Source organism: Falco naumanni, chromosome 5, assembly GCF_017639655.2.
Source record: "Falco naumanni isolate bFalNau1 chromosome 5, bFalNau1.pat, whole genome shotgun sequence".
NCBI classification, from domain to species: domain Eukaryota; kingdom Metazoa; phylum Chordata; class Aves; order Falconiformes; family Falconidae; genus Falco; species Falco naumanni.
In genome coordinates this window covers 45,227,404-45,249,853 of record NC_054058.1, presented here as the reverse complement: position 1 = coordinate 45,249,853, position 22,450 = coordinate 45,227,404, and the positions used below count along the sequence as shown (strand labels likewise).

Sequence of the window (22,450 nt, the reverse complement as noted above, 5' to 3'; positions counted from 1 at the left end):
TTCAGTGTTAGCTCAGGAAACATTTTTGTGAAGCTCGGTGGTACTCTGGTTTGTATGGTGATATTTTAACTGTGGCAAGGTCTAATATAATTGTATATGTAAAATAGTAAGATTTTGGGGGGCATAAAATGAATGTTGGAAGAAAGCAACCAAAATATTAACTTCAGTTTCTATTTAAATATCAACAGTTATATTAATATGCCTCATTTATCCAACATCTCTATTTGATCAATTTAAAGATGTTTTAACGAATAGACATACAAAACCGTGCAGCTGTGTTTTTTCAGACAAAATTTATGCTAAGGAATGCAGGCTTTATTTTAGATGCTAGAATCAGAGACATTTCTTTTAAAAATGCTGAGTTTATGCAAGTTTTAATTTTTCTTTGAAATATCTTCGTGCTCCACTCAAGCAAAGTGGACTAAAAAAAAATCTCTTAAGATTTTTGCCTGTAAATAAATAAAAGGAGTTTTTATCAAAACTGCTATTTTGATAGCTACAACCTGAGCTACAACTGAGCTCAGTGATTTCAACTGTGCAGAGTTTGGTGGATTTTTTTATGTTCTGTTTTTCCTCCCCCAGTGGTGTTCCTGGGGGCTGGATGTTCGGTATTGATTTTGAGATGAGCAGAATAGTTTAGAAAAAGTGTCTAAATCCCATTCTTCCTCTAATCTGTGCAAAAGATTAGAGGAAGAGAGCGCACAAGTCCAATCTTGCTAACAGCTCAGTTATTTTTTACAGGTAGTCTGTGCTGGTCTCAACCAAACTGTTTCAACCTCTGTTTTCCAGCAGCCTGGAGCCGCATCAGCTCCCACACATGTAGGCAGTCGTGTATTTAAGAGTTAAGTCACTCCACATTTATTTTAGATCTAAGTCACAACCTTTTGAGTACTTTGCTGCTTAGCACTTTCTTGTCATCTTCTAGCTATCCAACACATAAAATTGGAGTGCAATAGGTTGTGCACAGCCCTGATTTCAGGGATAAAGTCACCCAAAAATCATAAAAACAATGATGAATCAATATAGGAGATATTTAGGGCCTTGCCTTAACTCTGATTTTAGTGGAGGAGTAGTAGTTATACAATGGAACTCCATGGTAGCTCCGGCAAGGTGAAATCAATTTTGTTTGAAATGAGTATTAATAGGAGGTTTTGTTCTCACTTGGTATAGGCTTTCCCTTTCCTATTTGATGTGTTTGGTTTGAAATTTTGTCACGTTTTTATTATAGTTTTCTAGAAGTCTGTTTAGTGTGTGCTGGAGTTGTGTTGTGGTTTTTCTTTTTGTTCTGTGACTGGGAGGTAAAGTATTATTTTTCTTCTGATCTTGCTGTCTTTTTCCCAATAAACCTTTTCCCACTATGTGTCTGTTTTGTGGACTGAGAGAAGTTAGAATAGCATGTCCTGATTGTAAATAAGTGCTGTATTTTGGTGGTCCTGATTTATATTCTTTATCACTTCCATGCCTGGAGCTTTTTTCCAAAGGTCTTGGCCGTGAGCATTGCAGTTCTCCCTATGAAATGAGAATTGGTGATAAGGGAAGGCAAAAAGCTCTAAATTCTGCGAAGACTTCCCTGTTTACCTACCTGAGAAGGCAAGTAATCCCTCACAGCTTTGGGTGGTGGTGGAAAGAACTGATGCAGCAACTCCTTCTCCTGTACAAGTCTCCAGGCAAGGATTAAAATCTCAGGGGTTTGGCACAGTGTTTCACTTTCCAGTATCAATGGTTGAAACTGTCCCCTTGTGTCCTCTTCGATTATGTTCTGCTACACTGGCATGATCTCCTTTAGGCACTTTGCTGGGGCTGTCCCAGCAGAAGCAGGGCAGTGTGACTGTGTCTCCTGCTTGTCACGATACCAGCTGTGCCGTGCTGCCTTGGGAGCTGCACTGGCCTGCTGCGGGCACCCGTGTTCTTGAAGGCTTGTAAAACTGAGATCTCTCGGGTTTTGGGGTTTTTTTTATTGTGGCTTTTCTATGGTGAGTGTGGAAACATCTGAAGCATGCATGTGTGTTTATGTTGAACTTTCCAAGGAACTGAGGAATTGTCAACAAATGGTCTCACTGAAGATGCCTCCCTTGAGCATGGGAGGCTGCTTGTGGCGAGAGCGGTCCCCTGGACGCTTCCACCCGCGGGAGCTTGTGTGTTCAAATCGCAGCTAAATATGGAGATAATCTGAGAGCTGTTTGCACCTTCTTTAAGCTGTGCTTTTTAAAATCGTGCAAAGAAGTATGCGCAAGACTATTGATCATAGTGTGCCTGAAGTAGGGTGACTGACACAACGGATTGCTTAAAAAAAAAATACAAAATTTATTAAGTGTGAAACACATATGACAAATGCCTTACTTTTTGCTTGGAATGTGAGTCAGATTTAATTTCTTCTTGTTGAGGAAAGAAAGAAGTGCTGTCTTGGCCTGAGGATAACAAATGCTAAACTAAATGCTGCTGGCTACAAATGCTAGGATAACTTGGTTCCAGCAAATCAGGTATTGCAGTTTGCAACATGCTCAGCCAAGTACAGAAGAAGCTGCCAGTGGCATGATCTAACAGGCTAAATATGGTGGCAGTTCTCAGCAGTGTTTGTGATATTCGTCTTGCCCAGAAAACCCAGGTGTGAGCAGGGAGTGCCAGGGGTAAAGACCAGAACAAAGAGGGTAGTTCTTGGCATTTCTCTTGGCAGGAACTCCCAGCATTCCTACCTGGCCTCTCTACAGCCAGCCCGTTGCCCAGGAGGTAGCAGGCAGCTTTCGAAGTACAAGAGGCTCTGAACCAAAATCCATTTCAAATAGATTGTCTTAAGCTTCTCTTTTGACAGCATATCACTGTCACCAATGATCCTGACTTCCTATAAAAAAATATAGATGCTTGGGCATGCATACAGTATCTATGACATTGTTTAAAATAATGCTGTTTCAATTCTTGAAGTCTTTAAATTGCAACTGGAAAAAGTAACCTGACGTGCACAAAATATTTTCGAGTTGCTCAGCTGGATGCTGGTTGTTTCTGTTTTCTAGCTGTGGTTCCTGAGAAGTGTTTATGTTTGTAATTGTATCCTTAAAGGTCCCTAACGGGCCTGGAGAGAATATAGCACAACAGTTATAAGTGATGCAAAGAATCATGGATTCATTGGTCTGTTTGCCTCTTGTTTTGTGGTGCTTTGGTTTTTTTAAAAACTGTTGTAGACGTCTATTTCATTCCTCGGCCATGTCACCAAGGAAGGATAGCTTGCAAAAGGAACTAATGAATCTCACAGATGCAATCTCTTCAGGTGGTCTTAAAAAATATAAATAAAAGGGAGATCAACATTAAGTGTCTGTTGTGTTCCTTAGCATCAGATCAAGAAAAATTCCTGGTCTATTGCCTTTTGTGTTATTAGTCCTAATAATACGAAGGACTTACTAAAATCATTGGGCTGTCACTGCAGAAGAACAAATGGCATAACTTTAACGCTATCATGTAAAACACTATTTGAGAGGACACCCTGCTATATCTCACTGTGAAAAAGCACCATTTTTGGCAGAGAAGTTGAGGCCCAAGCAGCTTGGATACAATAAGGCAACGAGTCGCCAGTGCTGGCAGCCAAGCCAGCACTGTGACAGTCGCAGCAGTATCCACCAGCCCTTTTTCACACAGTCCACTACACCTAGAGAGGAGAGACAGGATCTCGGCTTCAGTTCTTTCCATTGGTGCGTCTGTCATTAAAGCAGAGGTGACTGATGCTGTAGGAATAACTCAGATAAGTAAGCCACCTGGTCCAGGCTGCATTTCATCCTCATTTGCTGCTTAATGGTCTGGTATGCCTGAAGGAGAAATGAAAGCAAGGGGACGTGAAGAGGACAATGAGGGAGGGGTATTTTTTAGCTATAATGGTAGACAGTCACCATTGTTCAGAGAATCTGAGGTTTTAACAGTGAGGTGAATATGATGGGTTAGGGTCCAGGTGCATCTGGAGTGATTTGAAGTTCACCTTTATGCTTTCCAGACAGGTTTGCAAAAGGAAACATGCTGATGTTTGCTTCTTCAGGATGGTTGTGGAGCAGAGGTATTGCAGCAAAATGTAACTCATCCAAAAAGTACATTAATTGATGCCTTTATTAACCTTGCTGATCACTAATCCTGTCATATATCTTCTTAATATGTCATAGGAGCTTGCTAGTGATCTTGGTTGTATTCATGGTTATCTTTGTGCTTTGCCAAGTATGCTTGCTTTCCAGAACTGGTTTCCTTTTTTCTAAAAACTTGCAGTAAATAAGTAATAAAAACATTGAACTTAAATAAAAGTATTAAATTAAAGCGAAAGGAAGTTCACAAAACAAAATCAAGGAAATTAACCAAGCAATAATTTCATTTTTGCTTTGGCTTTCCAAGAACGTCTTCTGTTGTCTTGAGCACCCAAATTAGATAATTGCTTCCTAAGTTGTTTGGGGTTCTTAACTTGATTTCTGTATTTACAGCCCTTTCTACCTCAAAAGAGAGATTCTGAATTTAGATAGGAGCTAACAGAAAAGATGCCATAGGACATTTTTTTTCTCCTTTTTAAAGTCTTTTATCCTCAGGGTTTCCCAGAAGTGCACAACTCTCATCCATTGAGGGACTCGGTCAGTGAGGCATGCTGCCTTACCTACAGCTATTACAAGTGTGAGGCTTTATGAAAAAAATAAGTAAGCATGTCAGCTACTAACTCCGTGGAGAGCCAGTGTGCTTTTAGGTCTTAAAAAAAAAAAAAAAAAAGAGCTGAATGTTCCTTAATTATTGAAATTGATTGCAGGGACTGATGATACTAAAAAGTGAAAATGGATGAACAGCAATAGTAATTGTTGTCTCTCTGGAGGAAAGTGAGGTTGCAAGCAGCTGTGAAAGGATTGTGAAATGCTGTAACAGTACAAAAAGATTTTGAGATGAAATATTATAGTAGGGTATGCTTATTGGCTCTCTGATGTTTTGGTGTGTATCTTGTAGTTGAGTAGGAACTTCAGTGTGTGTAATTTTGCCTGTATGACGAAGGCTTGCTTTAAAAATTAACAAACAAACACCGCCACCCACAAAAAACTGCAATGAAATACTGGAGGAAGAGGCAGAAGAAGGCTAAAGATGCTGGGACACTCCTACAAAACAAAGAGTGGAATGGACACTCATTTTAAAATAACGGATGAGAAAATAATTGAGCAGTGTGTTGTGTGCAAGGTTCTGTTTATTCAGTGTTCCTACGTATTTTTGATTACTTACTGTAAGCAGAAAAAAAATCTAAAAATAATGAAGATCATAAGGAAATGTGTAGCATTTCCTTGCCACAAGTAGCAGCATGGCTGAATCTATTTTAAAAAATACGTTGGAGCTGTGGAAACTTGCTTTTTAGGAGTTATGGTGACGCTAACACTTGGAAGTAATTCCAGTATACTATAAAATACTTAATGTTGGGGCAGTCCATGGCATATAGTATTTCAAGCTTGACTGAGATGATTCAGAGAGATTCTCTCCCTTCTAAATGAATTGGGAACTGAGACTGAAATGTTAATTGTGACTTCAGGCTATAGTGTCCTATGCAGTGTCTGAATCAACAGTGCCTACAAGTGAAGCCTTGAGTGTATTTGAAGCTTCTGCAATAATACAAATAGTCTGAACTAGTCTTGATCATCTTTTGAAGAAATTAGAGAGTTTTATGCTGACTAGGATTATTTTTCTGCTGTAATAGTTTGATAGCCGTTCTTAAGGTTTGACAGTTTATCTTGCTGTATGTCTTACTAGGACTGTCATGTGTCCTTTCATTAATATTTTACTACTGCATTAGGAAAATACAGCACAATCTATGTCCCATAAACTGCTCATTCTGAGGTGAACTAACGATCCCTTCATTTTATGCGTCAAATAAAAAAACCCCACATCTATATTTAGGTAACTTGTTCACAAGATAGGGCAAGGTATTCTTACTCAGTGGGCAGCATGGTGAGTTGGCAGTGATGGTGTTTCACATGACCGATAATGCAGAAGTCTCTCTTGTAGTGCTGTGGGCAGGACAAAGAACCGTGATGAAGAGGGAACAAGCTAGAGATAGTTCATGGTATCCCCAAAATACCGATCAGAAGAGCTGCTTAAAAATAACCATTACTGCATGCTTGTGGTATTTTGCAAAAGGGGAATTGACATGTGGCAGAAAAGGTTCTGTTTAAAGATTTACTATAAAGGCTACAAGGGTTTCACTTCATCCAGAGATAACTTTTGAGAGAACTGTATATACACTTACATTATAGATTACTTCAGAGGTCAAAGTACAGAAAGAGCAATCAGTAAACACAGAACTGCTTTCTGTTTCAACAAAAAAGCTGTGGTATTTGTGATGGCATAAGGTCCAAGGAGAGGCACATGTTCTGTGGCACATGACTGATAAAGGCAGATCAACATAGTGACTTTGTCACCATCTCCTCTGAGGAAGAGGACACAACCAGATTACCCCTAGGAGTGCATCTGTCTGTGGCTACAATATTGTGTCCTATTCCTGACCTGGTAGCTTGTTTGAGTCTGGAAAATAGCTGGATGTGAAGTGGCTTTTGATCATTAATCATCTAATCATTCATGTGGGTTTATTTGTGTGTGTGGTTGGTTTTTTTTTAAAGAAAAAATTAAATATAACCCTACCAAAAACCCCTCAACAAAATATGTCAGGTGGAAGAACCTGAGGGCAGTGTTAGGCTGTGAGCTGAGGAAATACGGGATAAAGACAAACGGGGATTACTCTGATGTGCTTGACTGGTGGGGCAGATATCCTAGGCAAGATTTGGTATATGGTTCTCTCAGCTCTGTTTGCTTTAAACAAATAGTATGCACCACAAAGGCAAGAAAAGGAGCTTACTGCTTAAATGTTGTTGTGATTCACAGGAAGAAAAAAAATGTAGAGTGGCTCTCATTTGTGAACACTTAGTAACCATCCTAAATCATCAATAGTTAATTATTAACATTTTTTAGTAGTTTTCTTACTGAAACTTTCTGTTAGATAAGCTGATTAATCTTTCATTTAGATTTTTTTTTACGTAGCACAGGTCAGCTACTTTGATCCTTATCCTTCAGTGGTGATGGGGTTATGTTTGTGCAAGCAGAATATGGCCTTAGCTAGAAATGTGCTTGTTTCTGACTTCCGAAAGGGCAAGTTTTCTAAAACTTGTAAGTGTTGGCGTGGTTGCCCTGAAAAATTTAAATGGAAAATGACAGCAAAATCTGGGAACGGGCATCCTGTAGAATATGCTTAGGCAAAAGAGCTGTGATTTCACAAGTGTGAAAAGTTTCATTAATGGAAAGGAATCTTAGTTAAAGGAAATTAAAGTAGCAATTAAAACAAATATTAAGGCTAGGAAAAGGGGCAATGAAATGTCCATTAACAAAAGTAATATTTAATGAATAAGTGGCTAAAAAGTTAATTCCCTTGTGGTTAGAGATAAAATGCTTGATACAATGGGGGGAAAAAATAGCCCAGATCAGATGTAGATTCAGTGACAGATGTGGATGGTAAAACTGAGTAATACAGTAAAGGAAGGAATAGTAGTAGTTATTTCTGTTGCAGGTTTTTACTAAAGCAGGGGGATATATCTACCTCATGTAATGCTACAGATGTAATAAAGATGTTTGCCATCTATAAAATGAAAGGATCTGAAATGGCATCTGTCAAAATAAACATTCTCAGGCCAACAGGTCATTTGACTGTGAATTAGATAGACTAGCCAAGGAGTTTTCTGGATTGCTGGAGTTAACAAGTAACTGCAGAAGTCTTAGCGTCCTGCTAGTGTGGTTCCAGGGAAAGCCTCAGTGAAAAGCTGCTGTTTTGCCTTCCCAAAGCTCACAGAGGCTCACTGGGAGCCGTCCCTGGCATACCCTATGCACTGTTGCCACCAGCAGTCATCTCTCTGGTGGCTGCTCTCTTCCCGTGTGAAGCTGATAATTTCCAGACTGAAATAAATGGGTTTGCCTGCACCCTGGGTGCTGCAGTCTTGGCTCAGGGTCTCATTTGAACTCTGTGATGAGCTTGCAGTCGCCTTCCTCCCCCCATTGCATTTGGTTCTGGGAGACAGTAACTGCTTGGGTGTTTCCTGCATCCTTCCTGTGTTGTCTTAATAGAACCAAGCTATTTTTAATCTTTTCCCTGTCTTCGTGGCTGACCGAGGTCTGTGTGCAGGCCAGCTTATCTTGTTTTCATCTTTAAATACATTTCTATTTGTGATAAGCATTTGTGTATCTAGATTGTTGGGGGTTTTTTGTTTGTTTTGGTTTGGGGTGTGTTGTTTTTTTTTAAAAACTCTGCCTTGAGCATTAAATAGTCAACACCTTGCTATGGCTGCCAAAGCATCCTCACACAGCTGGTATTCCTTACTTCTGGTGTTCAGGTTACTGGCAGCCACCTCCCATGGGATCCACGCTGAGTGTTTTTTCTGGTAACTGACAGTTGGAGGTGGTGACTCTCAAAGAGTTGCCCTCCATCCCTGCTTTCTTGTGATTCAAAGTTAGGCAAAGAAAAGATCAGTCATAACCATCCCTTGCGTAGGGAGGCAGAGGGCAGCTATCTGAAGAAGTGTGTAGCCCTGACAGGTGTTGGCTGCACAAAATGAGGTGTTGATCAGCATAGTGAGATCTCTGCTGGCTGCAACAGCTTGGGGACAAGGGTTTCTGGATTTGCTTTTTGCTTTGGAGGATAGTTAGTAACATCTGGCTCATCTCACAATAAGCCTGTGGCATCCCAGCATCTTTTTGCAGGCCTTGAACACAGATTATGTGAATTTAGACACAGCTTTAGTGTAATTGGCAATTATCGGATATTTTTAGGGATTAAAAGTAGGAGCCCAGGGATTTGCTGTTTCTGTGTAACTCATAACTGTGAGTTCAGGCTCAGTTTCCTCTAGTCTCTGTTTTCTTCTTTATCTTTCCTTACCCCCTTTTTTATTTTCTTTTAGAATTGCATTTCTTAAATCTCTACTGAAGTTGTCAAGGCTAGTTAGAGGAAGAAGGTTGTGCACCTGTCTCATGCAATTTCCGTATTGCAAATACAGCTGAAGTTAATGAAGAGAGACGTGAACAAGGTTATATTTTATAGCTTTGACAGCTACCTGGAAGGTGTCTATCTCAGGGGGATGGGAGTTTTTAATCACAAAAGATTCTGCTGTCTTGTTTTTAAGAAAATTTATTGGACAGAACGGTTATAATATTGCCATCCCTGATGCAGTTGTTTAGCGTATGTCCTGAGGAGCAGCCCTGTGTATATATACAGACATCTAAAACTTCAGACAGAAAGCTCCGGTCTGAGTACCATATCTGGAACAAGTCATGATGCCATGAGACAGAGGAGAGCAAAACGGCTGGGACTGTTCTTTATCCTTCTGGCACACAGTACAAGTGTTGCACCATGCATGCGCATAGCAGTAAGGGGATAGATTTTAAACTTTGCTGTCAGGCAAACTGATGGACAAATGTAACATAAATATTCCAAAGGTACTGTGGCTTTTGTTTGCTGTCAGCAAGCATTGTATCAATACCAGCATAGATGAAACATTGCAGAGTTATGAGTCCACTGTGGAAAAGCCTACCATTGTTGTCATCTTCAGACCATCCACTACTGTTTTCAATGTTTTGATACCAAGTAAACTGTTTATTGTGGGGTAAACCAGAAAGTTTTTCACATAAATAGGTATGGTATATTTATTGACTATACATAATTTTAACTTTAGGTCCTTAGAAGAACACCATGATCATCCTAACGTGGTAATTGGAGATCTTCAGTCAGATGAAGAAGATATCATGAACAGTTCTGATGAAGATGATGACACAAATTCTGATTCCAGCAAAGGGGAGCCTGATCCTCAAGAAGATAAACAGGTATCTTTTTATCTTTCTCCTCTGAAGCTATTCTTCACTCTTGCGCTATTTTGTAAGTTGTAACCAGTTGGGATATTTTCAAATAAAAGGCACTGAGTCAACATTACTTTATATATTTATTTTCATCATTCTTATTGTTTAGTGGGCTTCTGTTTCTAAAATTTTAATTTAGTATGTGTACATTAGCCTGATATTTAGAGGTCAACTTTAGAAATATCCCACTACAAAGTGTGTGTTGCCTGGCATATTTTTTGTTAATCTTTCACTGAATTGTGGAGCTCTAGACCTGCCTACCATGCCCCTCTAAAAATGCTACGTGCACAGATTTAAGTTTAGAGATCTTCAGTTTTGAGACCTGTAAATACCTTTTAATGAGGCTGTCTACGCCTCACAGATCCTGAAGTGCAGTGTCTCTTCTGCACTGAACATTTAAAGTCAACCTTTGATTTGTCAGCCTTGGTGAAACCCAAGGGAAGGGGACAGGTGAAGGTTGCAAGGTCTGAGAAGGTCCTTCTGAAGAATCTCTGGGAGGCTGTAGTTTTGCCTGGATGATCCTGTTTCAGGGGTCTTGGCCACACAGCAAAGGCCACATCCCAGTAACCATTTCTGTGCAGACAGCTGTCTTGCATTTGCAGGTTCTGCATACTGACCTGCCAAATCACTGCTTGGCGCACAGGGGACAGGTCACTGAACCAGTTTTTAATTCTTCCTTTTCAATGGCATGAAACACAAAGATCTCAACCCTCTTTTCAGCCTTTAAGTTCCTTAATTCACTCCTTTGGTGCTGAGGAGAGACTATTGGTGTGGCAAGAGAGCTGTCATCGTAGGGTTGCAGAGCCACCTCTATGGCCCTTGGAGGAATGTAAGCCACGCTTGGCTGTTGGGGTTGAGTTCTGACCTTCTGATTCTGCAAGTGCCAGCTTGGAATCATTTCCCCTATTTTGATTTTATTTCTTCTTCAGATGAGGAGCAGGAATACAGTGCTCACTACTCAGAATGAAATTAAGTTCTGGGTGTCCTATCCCTCTCCTTGGGGATACCCACTGTCTTACTTCTCAGTCCTGGATGCCCTGACACCACCCTGCCTTTGGACTGGTGCCTCTCCTCAGCATTAGTCCTGGCAGCTGTGTTTCCTTTGACAGGGATTATATTCGCTTCCTTTCCTTAAAAATGAATAATAATAAAAAAAAAACCACAACAAAACACGGAAAGTCAATGAGACTTTTTAGTGCTGGAAAAGAAGACCCGACAATGTGTCAAACCTGAATGTCATTTAAACAAACCTTCTGAGAGGAATAAATTGGGGGAGGGAAAGAGAGTTGAGGGGAAAGCTTGTGCCTGTGAAATTAATCAGGATGGTACCTGTATAGAAGCTAACTTACCCTGTGTGCCTCTAGAAATGGCCTCAACCTTTCATGTTGGAGTTTTACAGGAAAGCATCCCCGTTAGGAGGCTTCTCAGGCAGGTTTCACAGAGCCATTCAGCACTTGCTGTGAAGCATCTGCTCATCGGCTTGCCTTGGCCGCCTGCGGCACGTGCAGCCGGCAGCTGGGGATTAACAACCAACTTCCTAACAGAGAGCAGCTGCAGAGGAGAGTGAAGCAGTCTCTGCATTGGTCATCAGCTGGGCTTGTTTCTGTTTCTCCTTACCACAAGCATCTGGCTGTTTTGATGTGTTTTATCCATTAGAAGAGTTACAGGGTTCCTTTCCAGTGCCATGTCTGAGAGCCGGATTTGCATCCCTTCAGTTCTCCCATTAGAGACTCTCTTAGACCCAGAGTACCTTTGGCTGAGCAAATGCAAAGTGGCCTTTTCAGTGCCAGCTGGTACGTGAAAAGTCTTTCAAATGGGGTTGAAAACAGACTGTGATACTTCATTTTGTAGTTGTTTAGCGATAGCGTCTTGTTCTCAAAATACTAATTTTCATCTCATTTGCAACTGCCACACTGACAGTGATGGCAGATACCTTGCTGTGCATAATTGAGTTACTTGTGAATTCAGTCTCATAGGGAGTGTGTCAGCTGTGCTTTCTAAAAAGAAATGGATAACTGAGGATCGGTGTTACAGTTTCACCTGAGTCTGATTGACCCTTACTGGGTATTTTTTTTGGAAATAAGTGTAACTTTACAAGTAAAATCCTAGCTCTGTGTAAAGATGTCTACGTACTATATAAAATAAGTAATGTATTTTGCATATATGGGATGCAACACCAAATTATTAAATTTATAAATTAATCTTAATTTAGTAATTTAGCACTGTGTCAAATTCAAATTAAAAAATATTTTAGATTTTTTTTATTTTTTAATACAACAATATTATTAAAACCAATCTATGAATATAATCAGTTCCATGGTTTGATTTCCAGCATTTGAGGCTTGTTTCTAGGTTCAGAGAAGAACTAAAACGCTGGACAAATCTCACATTAGTGCTTATGAACCAAAGGTTCATGTACCTAATGCTGCTGATACCTGCTTTTCTAGATAAACTGTTCAATGCCTATATTATAGTACCATACCTGATACAGCCTCCCCAGGACTTCCATCACACTCCCGTGTGGTATATCCTGTGATGTTTTAGTGTTCCTCACCCACACTCTTTCTTTGCAGCCCATTAAAATGAAAGCCTGAATATCTAATAGATGTGGTGACAGCTGGCAGCAGAGAAGCATATGGCAAACCATGAAAGCTGTTATGGAGAAAGGTGTTTTATCTGAGGGAAATTGTACATGGGGAGCTACACTGTGTAGAAAACACATTTGTATCCTGACACCTACCCGCTTTTGCTTTGTTACACCTGTTCCTTCTATCTGATGTTGAACAGTAGCATTGATTTTTTTGGAAGCCAAGCATGTGCGCATAAAAACCAACATTGCCTCCACAGTGTTTCAGGTAGATGACAAGGCTCACACTTCTACATCTTTGCAGTATAGTTGCTATGTATTCCAGCAGCTTCTTTAGTAGATTGCCAGAAGTTGACTTTTCAGTATGATTTTTTTTCTTTTTCCTCCTTTCATCTTCTTTTTCAGTAAAGAAAATGTGTATTTCATTTAAAATGTTCCTGAAACCCATTTGAGTTTGCTAGAAGTATTACCATTGCTGTATTAATCGAAAAAAAAAAAAAAAGAAATAATGTAGAAATATTACCTATACTTTACTACTTTTGCTAAACAGTGATCATTACTTGCTAGGGCTTCACTCTTTATGGACTTCAGTGCTTCCTGTAATAATTAAATAGACAGGCTCATAGCATTTTAAAAACTACTCTTAGCTAATGTTGTTTCCAGCTACAAGCTAAATTGATTTTTCTCACAGATCCTGAAAGGCTGGAAGATTTCAAAGCAGTATAAAATGTTTTTATTAGAAATAACTGTTGAATAATTACATTGAATTTGAGGAACTACTAGCTGGAAATTATCTTTATGACAGTTTTGGAAGGTGCATCGTATAACATAATTTTATTTGCAGAGTAAGGCAGCTGGAAAGAAAACAAAGGTTTACCATATTGCCAAGGAGATCATGAGCTCAGAGAAAGTGTAAGTGTCAATGCTAAACTTAACAGCTACTCAGTTTATTTTAATTGGGGAATTAAAATGTAACTATTTGCTTTTTCTTGCTTTTCTGGTAGGTTTGTGGATGTGCTAAAACTCTTGCACATTGTAAGTACCTAAAAAAAAAAGTTTCCTGTTCTATTTGTTTAATTTGTTAAAGTTCTGTGTTGAGGCTTTATTGTAATGAATGTGACTTTTTTTTTTTCTGCTGTCTACATATTCAAAACATGCTTAATTAGATTAATCTTTATAACTTTAAATTTTCAGATTTTATGTAGTGGATGAGTATTTTGGTGGTTCCTTCTGCATCTCCTTAATTAATGTATGCAGTCTTACAACTGAGTGGTGATATTGCTTGAATATTGAAAATGGAATACATATCCATTCATGTTAATCAGCATCATATTTATAAGCCAGCTTGTACCATAGCAACCAAAATAAAATCTTTGGTTAGAATAATTTCTAAAGTAGCAGGGGGATGCAGGAGCAATTCACCTTTAGAAATGGTACATAAAAAAATACACATTCTTTAGGTAATTTAGTTAGCTCTAATGATGCATCCATCACCATGGCAGTATATTTTTTGAGGCTGCAATTCTTTGACAGATGCTTGCTTTCTGATAACAGCTGTGATTGTAGTACCTGCAATGTGTTGTCCACAGCAAGGGTTAAGTATTTAATCCATGCTTATGCAGACCAATCATTTTAAACATGCTGTGTTGAAGGTGGTTATAGTAAATTAATGAAGAATTTAGCTTTGTCTAGCTCTGGTTTTTCTGTTTTCTGTAGACTTCTGGGTGATGTGTGTGTGTTTGTACTATTTTGTGCCTCTATGAAATGCAAGCATAGTGATTTTTTTTTTTTCCTTGGGCAATAGAAGTGGTTATATTGCAAACAGATGCTTTGGTCTATCTCAGTCTCTTGAGAAGCATGTTCTGTGAAACTGGGAACAAAGGCTCTTATAGATGAATGTATGCAGTCCTGTAATAGGGAGATCTTTCAGGAAACAAAAAACTGACTACACCACTTGTTGATTCCTTTTTTGCCTTCCATTTTAGTAATTGATTTTTTTATTCTGTTCAAGCCTGGTTTTTAAAAGCTGGGTCAGGCAGTTGTGGCTAATATGTAATTTGTATTTGACATGGTTTCTAGTAACAGAACTCAAACTTAAACACTGGTTAAAGGAAGGGAGTTGTCTACTGAGTATAGACAAGTTTTAAGCTATATGATTTTTAGTTACCATATTTTTCAGGCATATAACTTGTATCTTAAATGAGTCTTCACTTTTCAGCGTACCAGTTTGTCAGATTATGTGCACGGTACTGGAAGAAAAGGCTGTTGGTGAGGAGGATGCAGGCAAGCAGAGGAAGAATATGGGAGAGGGAAAATAGGAAGTTCAGGAAGTTTCTGGCATAAACTTAAGGTTGTCCACACAGTGTAAACGTACAGTGCTATAGGATGTGTTTTGCTTTTTTTTCTTCTCTTTTTTTCTAATGGGTCAGTCACAACTCTCTTCATGACAGTATAATAGTGTCTAGCTGCCATATAAAAACCATTAGGAATGTTTTTGTTGGCTAGCAATAACAATTGACGTGTATTCAGCCTGGTCTAACAGAGAAGATGCTAGGCTAGGAGTCGAGGAAATACTTTGCCCATAACATGTCTGTTGGCCTGTGGTGGGAGCCTTGGCGAGTGTCCTTGTCAGAGTGGGCACCGGTTTTGAAGCTCTGTGTGCAGGCATTCTTCATTAAATAAAAATTGCCATACCTGAGAGAGCTTGGAATAACTAATTTTATTTTATTTCCACAGAGTAGTATGCCGTAGGAACTGTGTATGTTTGTTGCAGACATTATTAAATCTGTTTAATCATATGTTTCTTATGTGGATAACATTTAAACGTTGATAAAACTATCCTTTTTATTTCACATGCACTGAACCATTTTGGCTCACTAGTTTCAAGTGTCAGGACTGCTAACTGCCAGTCAAGCAACCTCTGATAGATTTCTGGAATTAAAACTTAGATTTTCCCCAGGCTGGGCTGTTTTACCCACAGTAAAGATTTAGCCGGTCATGGGAGGCTCTGTTATACCTTCTGAACCATCTATTGGTGTTTTCCAAAGAGTAAATACTTGAAATTTAGTGACTAATTCCACTAGCAATGAACTGAAATTAATAGTGTTCTCCTCAGCCTGTTTTACCAATGCCAGTTAATGCAGCTCCATGGCTCTTAGTCCAGCCAGGGAACAGCACTGTTGATGTAAGAAAAATTGCTACTGCTTAGAACATTTGAAGTGGAGTCTGAAGCAGATGAGAAGGTGGGAATGTGACTGCAAACTGATCACAAGTACCATGGGATTTTTTTTTAGCATTTTATTCTTTTATATTGACAAAGTGGAGCAGCCCTTCCAAGATAGCAGGGTGCCAGCCTATTTCAAGAATTGTCACACTTTGTAAGTACACCTGACTACTTCTGTTGCAGAAAGACTACAGAAGTTCTCTAGAAAATGATAGACACTTGAGGACGTTTCTGTAATAACAAAATAAGCTGGTCATAACAGAGATAAGGGACTGGCTTTGCACACTGATGCTCTGTCAAAGGTACATTCAACGGTGAATGGGGCTACTTGAGGGAGTAATCAAACATCAGATGTCATCTTGAATTCTCTGTATCTCTGTAATTATTGTATTGCTTTCTTAGAGGACAAGATTCCAGTAAAAATGCTGTTAAAAACTTGTGAAAACAAAGGGGCTCAAATCAAACCAGCTCATCTCTATGCACCTTTGTGAGGTGGTTCATGCATGGCCTCCAGAGGCTAAACAGGGGTTGAGAAGATGGGAGAAGTGCTGTTTCTTCCCTAAGAGCACTTACAGGAAAAAAACCCAAGGAACAGTGAACTGGGTGTAAAATCTAGGTGATGTAAGAGAAGCAAGCTTGTCACTACTGTCTGAGGTGCTCTGTGTCCATAAAACACCTGGTGTTTCCAGAAAAGGAGCAAGGTGGGATTGGTGCTATTTGTACTAGTATGTTGTGGAATTATTTGTAAACAGTTTGCTTTGCACAAGCGAGAGGACCTCCTCAGCAGCACCCTGCTGCTGTAAGGGTAAGCTGCCTGGCTTATTTGCTGTTCTTTTGTCCATTGTTGTTCCAAATGTTTTGCCAAAACCCACCACTCTTTTTGTTCTCCTATCCTGTTTGATTTTGTTTTCCCTCTGCTGCTATGGTATGGGCAGTGAGATTCTGGGCAAGCAGAGGAACGTGCTTTTTGGGATGACTCCTTCCGCTGCAGGGCTTAGTGTATCACTTTGTGCTGTTGTGAGCAAAGAAAAGGTCAGGCCTGTGAGCTTTTACCTGAGCCTTTAGATCTGGGCTTCTGACTTAGACCCCAGCTCTGTCCTAATTAGGGCTCTGAGAACAGGTAGGATGTTGTCAGGAGGCACCTCTAACTCTTCTGCAGCCAAAAGATCAGTCCTTTATTGAAGGCAGGTAAGAGGCCAAAGGTGTGTGTCCTTCTTACAAGAGTGAGAAGCATCTTACAAGATGCTTACAAGAGTGAGAAATTCTGGTTTAGTATGTTTACATTTTCAGAAAACAGTTGCAAAATTTGTATATATATACACACAAACTATATAATAGTTTTACATGTCTATAAAAATGTATACTTTTTAAATATTATGAACAATAATTCATAGTAGATTTGGAAAAATAATGTAGCCTGTATACTGAGAAATAAAATCGCTACGGGTATTGAAGCAAAGAAAGTCCTGACCTCTGGTCCTGGCTTACAACTGACCTGCTGTTTAGCTGTGGAAAATTCTGTCAATCTCAACTCCTTTCTCTCCACTGTAAAACTTCAATATTTGACCAGTCTGAGGTGAGTATGTTGATACATTTCTAGTCATGAAGTGCTGTGGAATTGCTGATTGAGACATTTGACAATGAATTGCAGCTGTATTTATCTTGTTAACAAGGCTAATGAAATAGCGTTGGTTTGGAAGGAAACATTGTTCTACTACCCAGCCTATTCCTTGAAATCACATTCTGGGAATATGCCACAGTCAAATAATTGATTTTTGTAAAAAATTAACTATCTTATGTTGTTTAAGACTTATAAATGATTTTACTACTTGAGAAAAAAGGTGCGGAACTACTTGGCCGCTTTCCAGAAGCGATCTCATATGTTTGAAAAATGTCACGACCCACACTTAGAGTCTACATTAACTATCATCGTAGTTTAACTTAACAGTTTATGGCTAATAGTCTAACCGCAGTTAAGATTGCCTGTTTATATTTTAAATAACGTATTTGTAAAGTCTTCTGTAGCAGTATTGCTAGCAGTCCTGTTTACAGTTTGTCACATACAGCAGCTTGGCTGTTCCCCAGAGTGTGAAACTTCCTCCCCTTCTCTCCTCCCCCTGCATAGGGAATTTGTGTGTGTGTGTTCCTTGAAAAGCGTCCAAATGCAACCATATTTTTTTTCCTTAAATGAAACTGATATTTGAGCTATCTGCAGGTGTATTTAGCTGGGAGTTGTACCTCAGCAGAAGGGATTATGGTTTATTTTTGCTTTACTGATGGTATGTTCTAGGAAAACGGATCCAAGATGAATATTGGTTGAAGCCTTAGGAAGAAAACACGTGACCACACTTAAGATCGTGTAGCTTTTTCTCTTCTGGTTAAATTCACAAGAAGTTTTAATTTCACCCATTTGAAATTATCTTAATTCAGCTATTAGATACCTGAAGGTGCACTGAACCCAGCCAGCAGCTGAGTGAGGGTTTAGCCTGGTCAGCACCTACTTTGGCTTACACCTGAATGTGTTCCTTCGCTCCTTTGATGCAGACAGGTTGCTTTGCTGCACGCTGGGAATCCTCCAGTGGAAGAACCGAGAGGGACTGTGAGTCAGGGCCTTTGCAGAGGGGAAGTGCGTGGGCTGATCACAGATGATTCACAACAGGGTCAAAATTATTTCAGATATCACTGCTCTTTGCTTATTTAAGGAAGCTGCATTGAAGGAGGGGTGGGAGGAAATAGAAGCAGCAATGGTGGTATCTTCCTCAAATATTGTTTAAAACCTGCGCAGCTCTAGGAGGAGTGTTTGCTAATAGGATAAATAAAATTCTTTAAACATTTTCAAGTTGGGAATGCTTTATCAGACAGTAATTCAGCAACAATATGTACTCAGAAGCCTTCAAAACTGCCTAAACTAGATTTTTATACGGACAGGTACTCAGTGGGATGCTGTCCTAGTCTAGAAACTAAGACTTTCTGGTTTGGAAAGAATGTGTGTTCCAGGGATGATAAGGAGTGCTGTCCTCTTGAAGTAGCTGTGTGAAGACAATTGCCTTTTGCAGTAAAAAGTGGTATCAGAAGATTATTATTGGACCAGAATATAATGTAAACTATAAACTATAAACCAGCATTTCAGAAAGTGCATAATAGCCTCCCTCCTTCTGAAAGGAAAAATTATCCTGATAAGAAGCTGGTATGATTCAGTATAACTAGCATAATCTTTTGTTTTCTGTCATACAGCATATGAAACTTTTTGTCTGGAGCTGCAAATGGTGGTTTTCAGTGAAATAAGCACATTAATTCCAAAGCATGACAAGGCTTTTTTAATGAGTAAGATTGTAGTATTTGAAAGGCCCATTTTTAATTAGAAAATCTCTGTCTTTAGGATTCGCTGTTATGGATTGCAGCATTGCTTCAAACAGAATAATTTCTAGGACTACCTAGGCGACTGTCTTTGAACACATTGATGAAAGCAATGCTCTTCAGCAGCGTTATATAATACTATATGATAAATATGTTTGAAATATGAATCACTTATTGCAGTTATATATAGATATCAAGACAATGTATAATTTGCAACAGTGATTCTGTTTTGATGTAGCAGTGTAGGGATTTTGTTTTGGAAGTGATTAGATTCTGGTGCATTAAATGATTATTAATGCAACTTCTAAGTCACCCTTAGGAGTGAAATTTCAGAATTTACTTTTTCAGTTAACGTATTTTACATTTGGCAATTAAAACAGACCTATTCTGTGTTTTGTCCTTTTGGTTAAGAAATTACTTTCTCAGAAGGCCAGCACCTTCAAGTGTAAACACTGTTAACTCCTGTCTTGTTATGTTTTACTTTTCCTACTCCCACTCCTCAGGCATGTGCTCTCTGTTTTCAGCTCTGAAGTTTATCTCAAGATGAACTTGGCACGACAGTTACTTCACACCCACTGCCAGGTTAAAAATAAATCTTAATATGATTGCAGTGACAAATGCATTGTACTGCTTCTGTAGTGAAGACATGATAATTTTTTTAAAAAAGGAAAAACATAAAAAAGCATTGAAATCTAGCTCTTTTGTTGTTTAGCAGGCTGGTTTGCATCATTTGAAAGCTCCACTTTATCTGTCTTCCCTGCGTTTCCTCTCTACAAGGCTTCCTCCATTTACTCAGTTTTGGAAGGGGGATGAGGAGAGTGATGAAGCAAAGTTTTGGTTGGCTGTTTTAATGATAGTTTTTCATGGTATGATCCAAAGCCTGATGAGGCTGATGGACTTTGAATCAAGCTGGTGAAAAACCAAATCTGTATTTGGAAAACATCCTGCAGACTCTTTGAGTTCTATATCTAGAAGTTAAATAAATGCTCTTAAACTACAAATGACATTCCTGTCTTATCTACTGGTGCTTAAACCTGGTTCCCTGCTCTTTTATTGTTTGGTCAGGGAAAAGCCTGGGTTGTTGATTACGCTACAGACAAAACTGCTTTTCTTTTCCTTATGCAAGTAGCCTTATAACATTCAGACAAAATTCTTGTTTCACCCCATGGCAAAGTACATACAGTGTATTGTGTGTGCATGTGATTTGGGGGTTGGGGGGAGAATATTATCATAATATGATGATGCATTTTACATGAAGCTCTTCAGAATGCTTCATTTGAGCTTTTGCCATTGTAATTCCATGTATCATTTCAGTGTTAAGCAATGCCCTAGGGTCAGGAAAACCCATAAGATGCAGCTGGTAGTTAACCTATGTGTCAGTAGTCTGCACAGAGGATGTAAACCAGAACATTTCCATATGAATAACACCATCTGTTTTTTAACTCCCTTGCATTTAGTTCTCAGCCTTCCCCCATCACAGCCATTGCCCTGTATCTCTTTTCAGTTTCTTGTCATAACTCTGCCCAGTCACAGCCTTCATGACCCAGAGGGTCACAAAGCAAGAAAGTGTGTCTGGAGCTCACGTTGCCCAGAGCTGATGTAATGAGGAGAGAGGGCAAGGGAAAATTGAGGCTTAAGTTTGAGAGACCCTAAATAGTGCCAGATGCTGGACAGATGAGAGAGCTGGTAAGACCTGTAGCAGTAAACCTGGGGAGGGGAAAGAGGGAGCTAATTTTTTTCCTCACCACCACTCCCCCCCCACCCCCCCCCACCCCCCCAGGACTATACAGATTTTCAAAGGCAGGTATGGACCCCCTGCACATTTAAAGTGTAATTCATCTTTATACTTACAAACATGTTGCTGGTCACCTTTTTTAGGATGCATGTCCATTGTGCTTGCACTATCAGGTTTTAGCAGACCACAAACGTGAAAAGAGCTATTGCAGATTGTCTTTTTTCCACTGTTGCCCAAATTCAAGTGAGACACAATAATACAGTGCACCACATAATTTGCATTTTCTTTTTTGTAAGTTCAGACAGTGTTGGTTTTCAAGTGAAATATGAAAATGTTAACCTTTTTTGAAAATTTCCTTTTTTGAAAATTTTGTTTGTATGTGATCAGGGAAAATACTTCTTGTGATGGATGCTGAGTTTCAATGTAGATACAATCCTGGCCATACTGACTTGTGTGGGGCCCAGTTTTTAATTCTGTATAGTTTAATGAGGACCAATAAGCCTGGTTATACAATAAAAATGCTATAAGAAGATCCTTCAAGTGCAAGTAGGGGTTTCCGTCTCCCTGTAAATGTTTTGAAGGTACCAGTGTTGGTTTTGATCTTTGTTAACATTTGAAATCTCATTATTCCCATGTGTCTAAGTTACACTGTCTTTTTGTTAGATGTTCATTTCCCTGTATATAGAAGAGCTGTTGTGACCCTACATTTTTGTCCAAAAGGCTCATCTTCCAAAAGGGTATTTGTAGATAACTTAGGAAAACTAGAATGATTTAAAAATACAATATTATTACTGTATTAGCTGATACAACATTTTTGCTTTTTGACCCAAATATTAGCAAGAAGATACTCAAGGCTAGCAACACCCTTGCAGATACAAGCTTTTTTTCCTCCTAAGCTTCCTCTTATGCAGTACAAGCACGTTTCTTAAGGGCATGTTGTAAAAATAATGAAGAACTTCCATATTATGCATACGGAAGCAAGAAAGTAAAGCTCCAGCATCAAACCAAAGGGATTAAGGCAGGCCCAGGGGAGTAAGCTGAGGCTGTGGGGAAACATAACCCAGATGGTACCCGCCTTGCCTTTGGTAATAGGGAGCAGCGCCTGGAATGTCTGTGGAGAGAACGCTGTTGTCTCTGTTGGTGCTTTGAAGGCTGTTCGCTCATGGGAAGGGGGGGTTCTGTCCTCTTTGTGCTCCGGCAGGATTTCCGGGATGCTGTGGCCCATGCCTCTAGGCAGCTTGGAAAGCCAGTGATTGAGGACAGAATCCTGAATCAGATCCTGTACTACCTACCTCAGCTGTACGAACTCAATCGGGACCTCCTGAGGGAACTGGAAGAGCGATTATCTCACTGGTGACTATCAATAAAGGGATACCATGCCTTTGATGTTGTTAAAATTTATTTGTGGGGCTTATGTGACTCTATGTGACCATGGTTTGACTCTTGTGTTTCACATGCCTTCTTAAATGACAGAAATGACTTGGAAAGTACAGGAGATAATTTTCTGTTTAGCTGTACTTTTTGCCATTTAGATGTATCCAGAAAAGTCCAGAAGTCACGTCAATATAAAATTTTTTTTAGCAATCACACTTTTTTACTTAAAATTTAATTTTTAATTGAATGTTCTGGTCTATGCATGGCCATAAGAAGTGGACATTGCATTTTAAAG

General features: G+C 39.3%; 1 protein-coding gene across 3 annotated transcripts in view; it reads left to right on the top strand.

The window, feature by feature from the left end:
* FGD6 (FYVE, RhoGEF and PH domain containing 6) overlaps positions 1-22,450 on the top strand; it is a 75,013-nt gene that overhangs the window by 19,294 nt on the left and 33,269 nt on the right. For all 3 annotated transcript variants that reach the window (XM_040595130.1, XM_040595129.1, XM_040595131.1), the window contains exons 3-6: positions 9,699-9,846; positions 13,311-13,378; positions 13,471-13,501; positions 21,983-22,134. In XM_040595130.1, the coding sequence (XP_040451064.1) occupies positions 9,699-9,846; positions 13,311-13,378; positions 13,471-13,501; positions 21,983-22,134 (399 nt within the window). The remainder of the gene's footprint in view (positions 1-9,698; positions 9,847-13,310; positions 13,379-13,470; positions 13,502-21,982; positions 22,135-22,450) is intronic.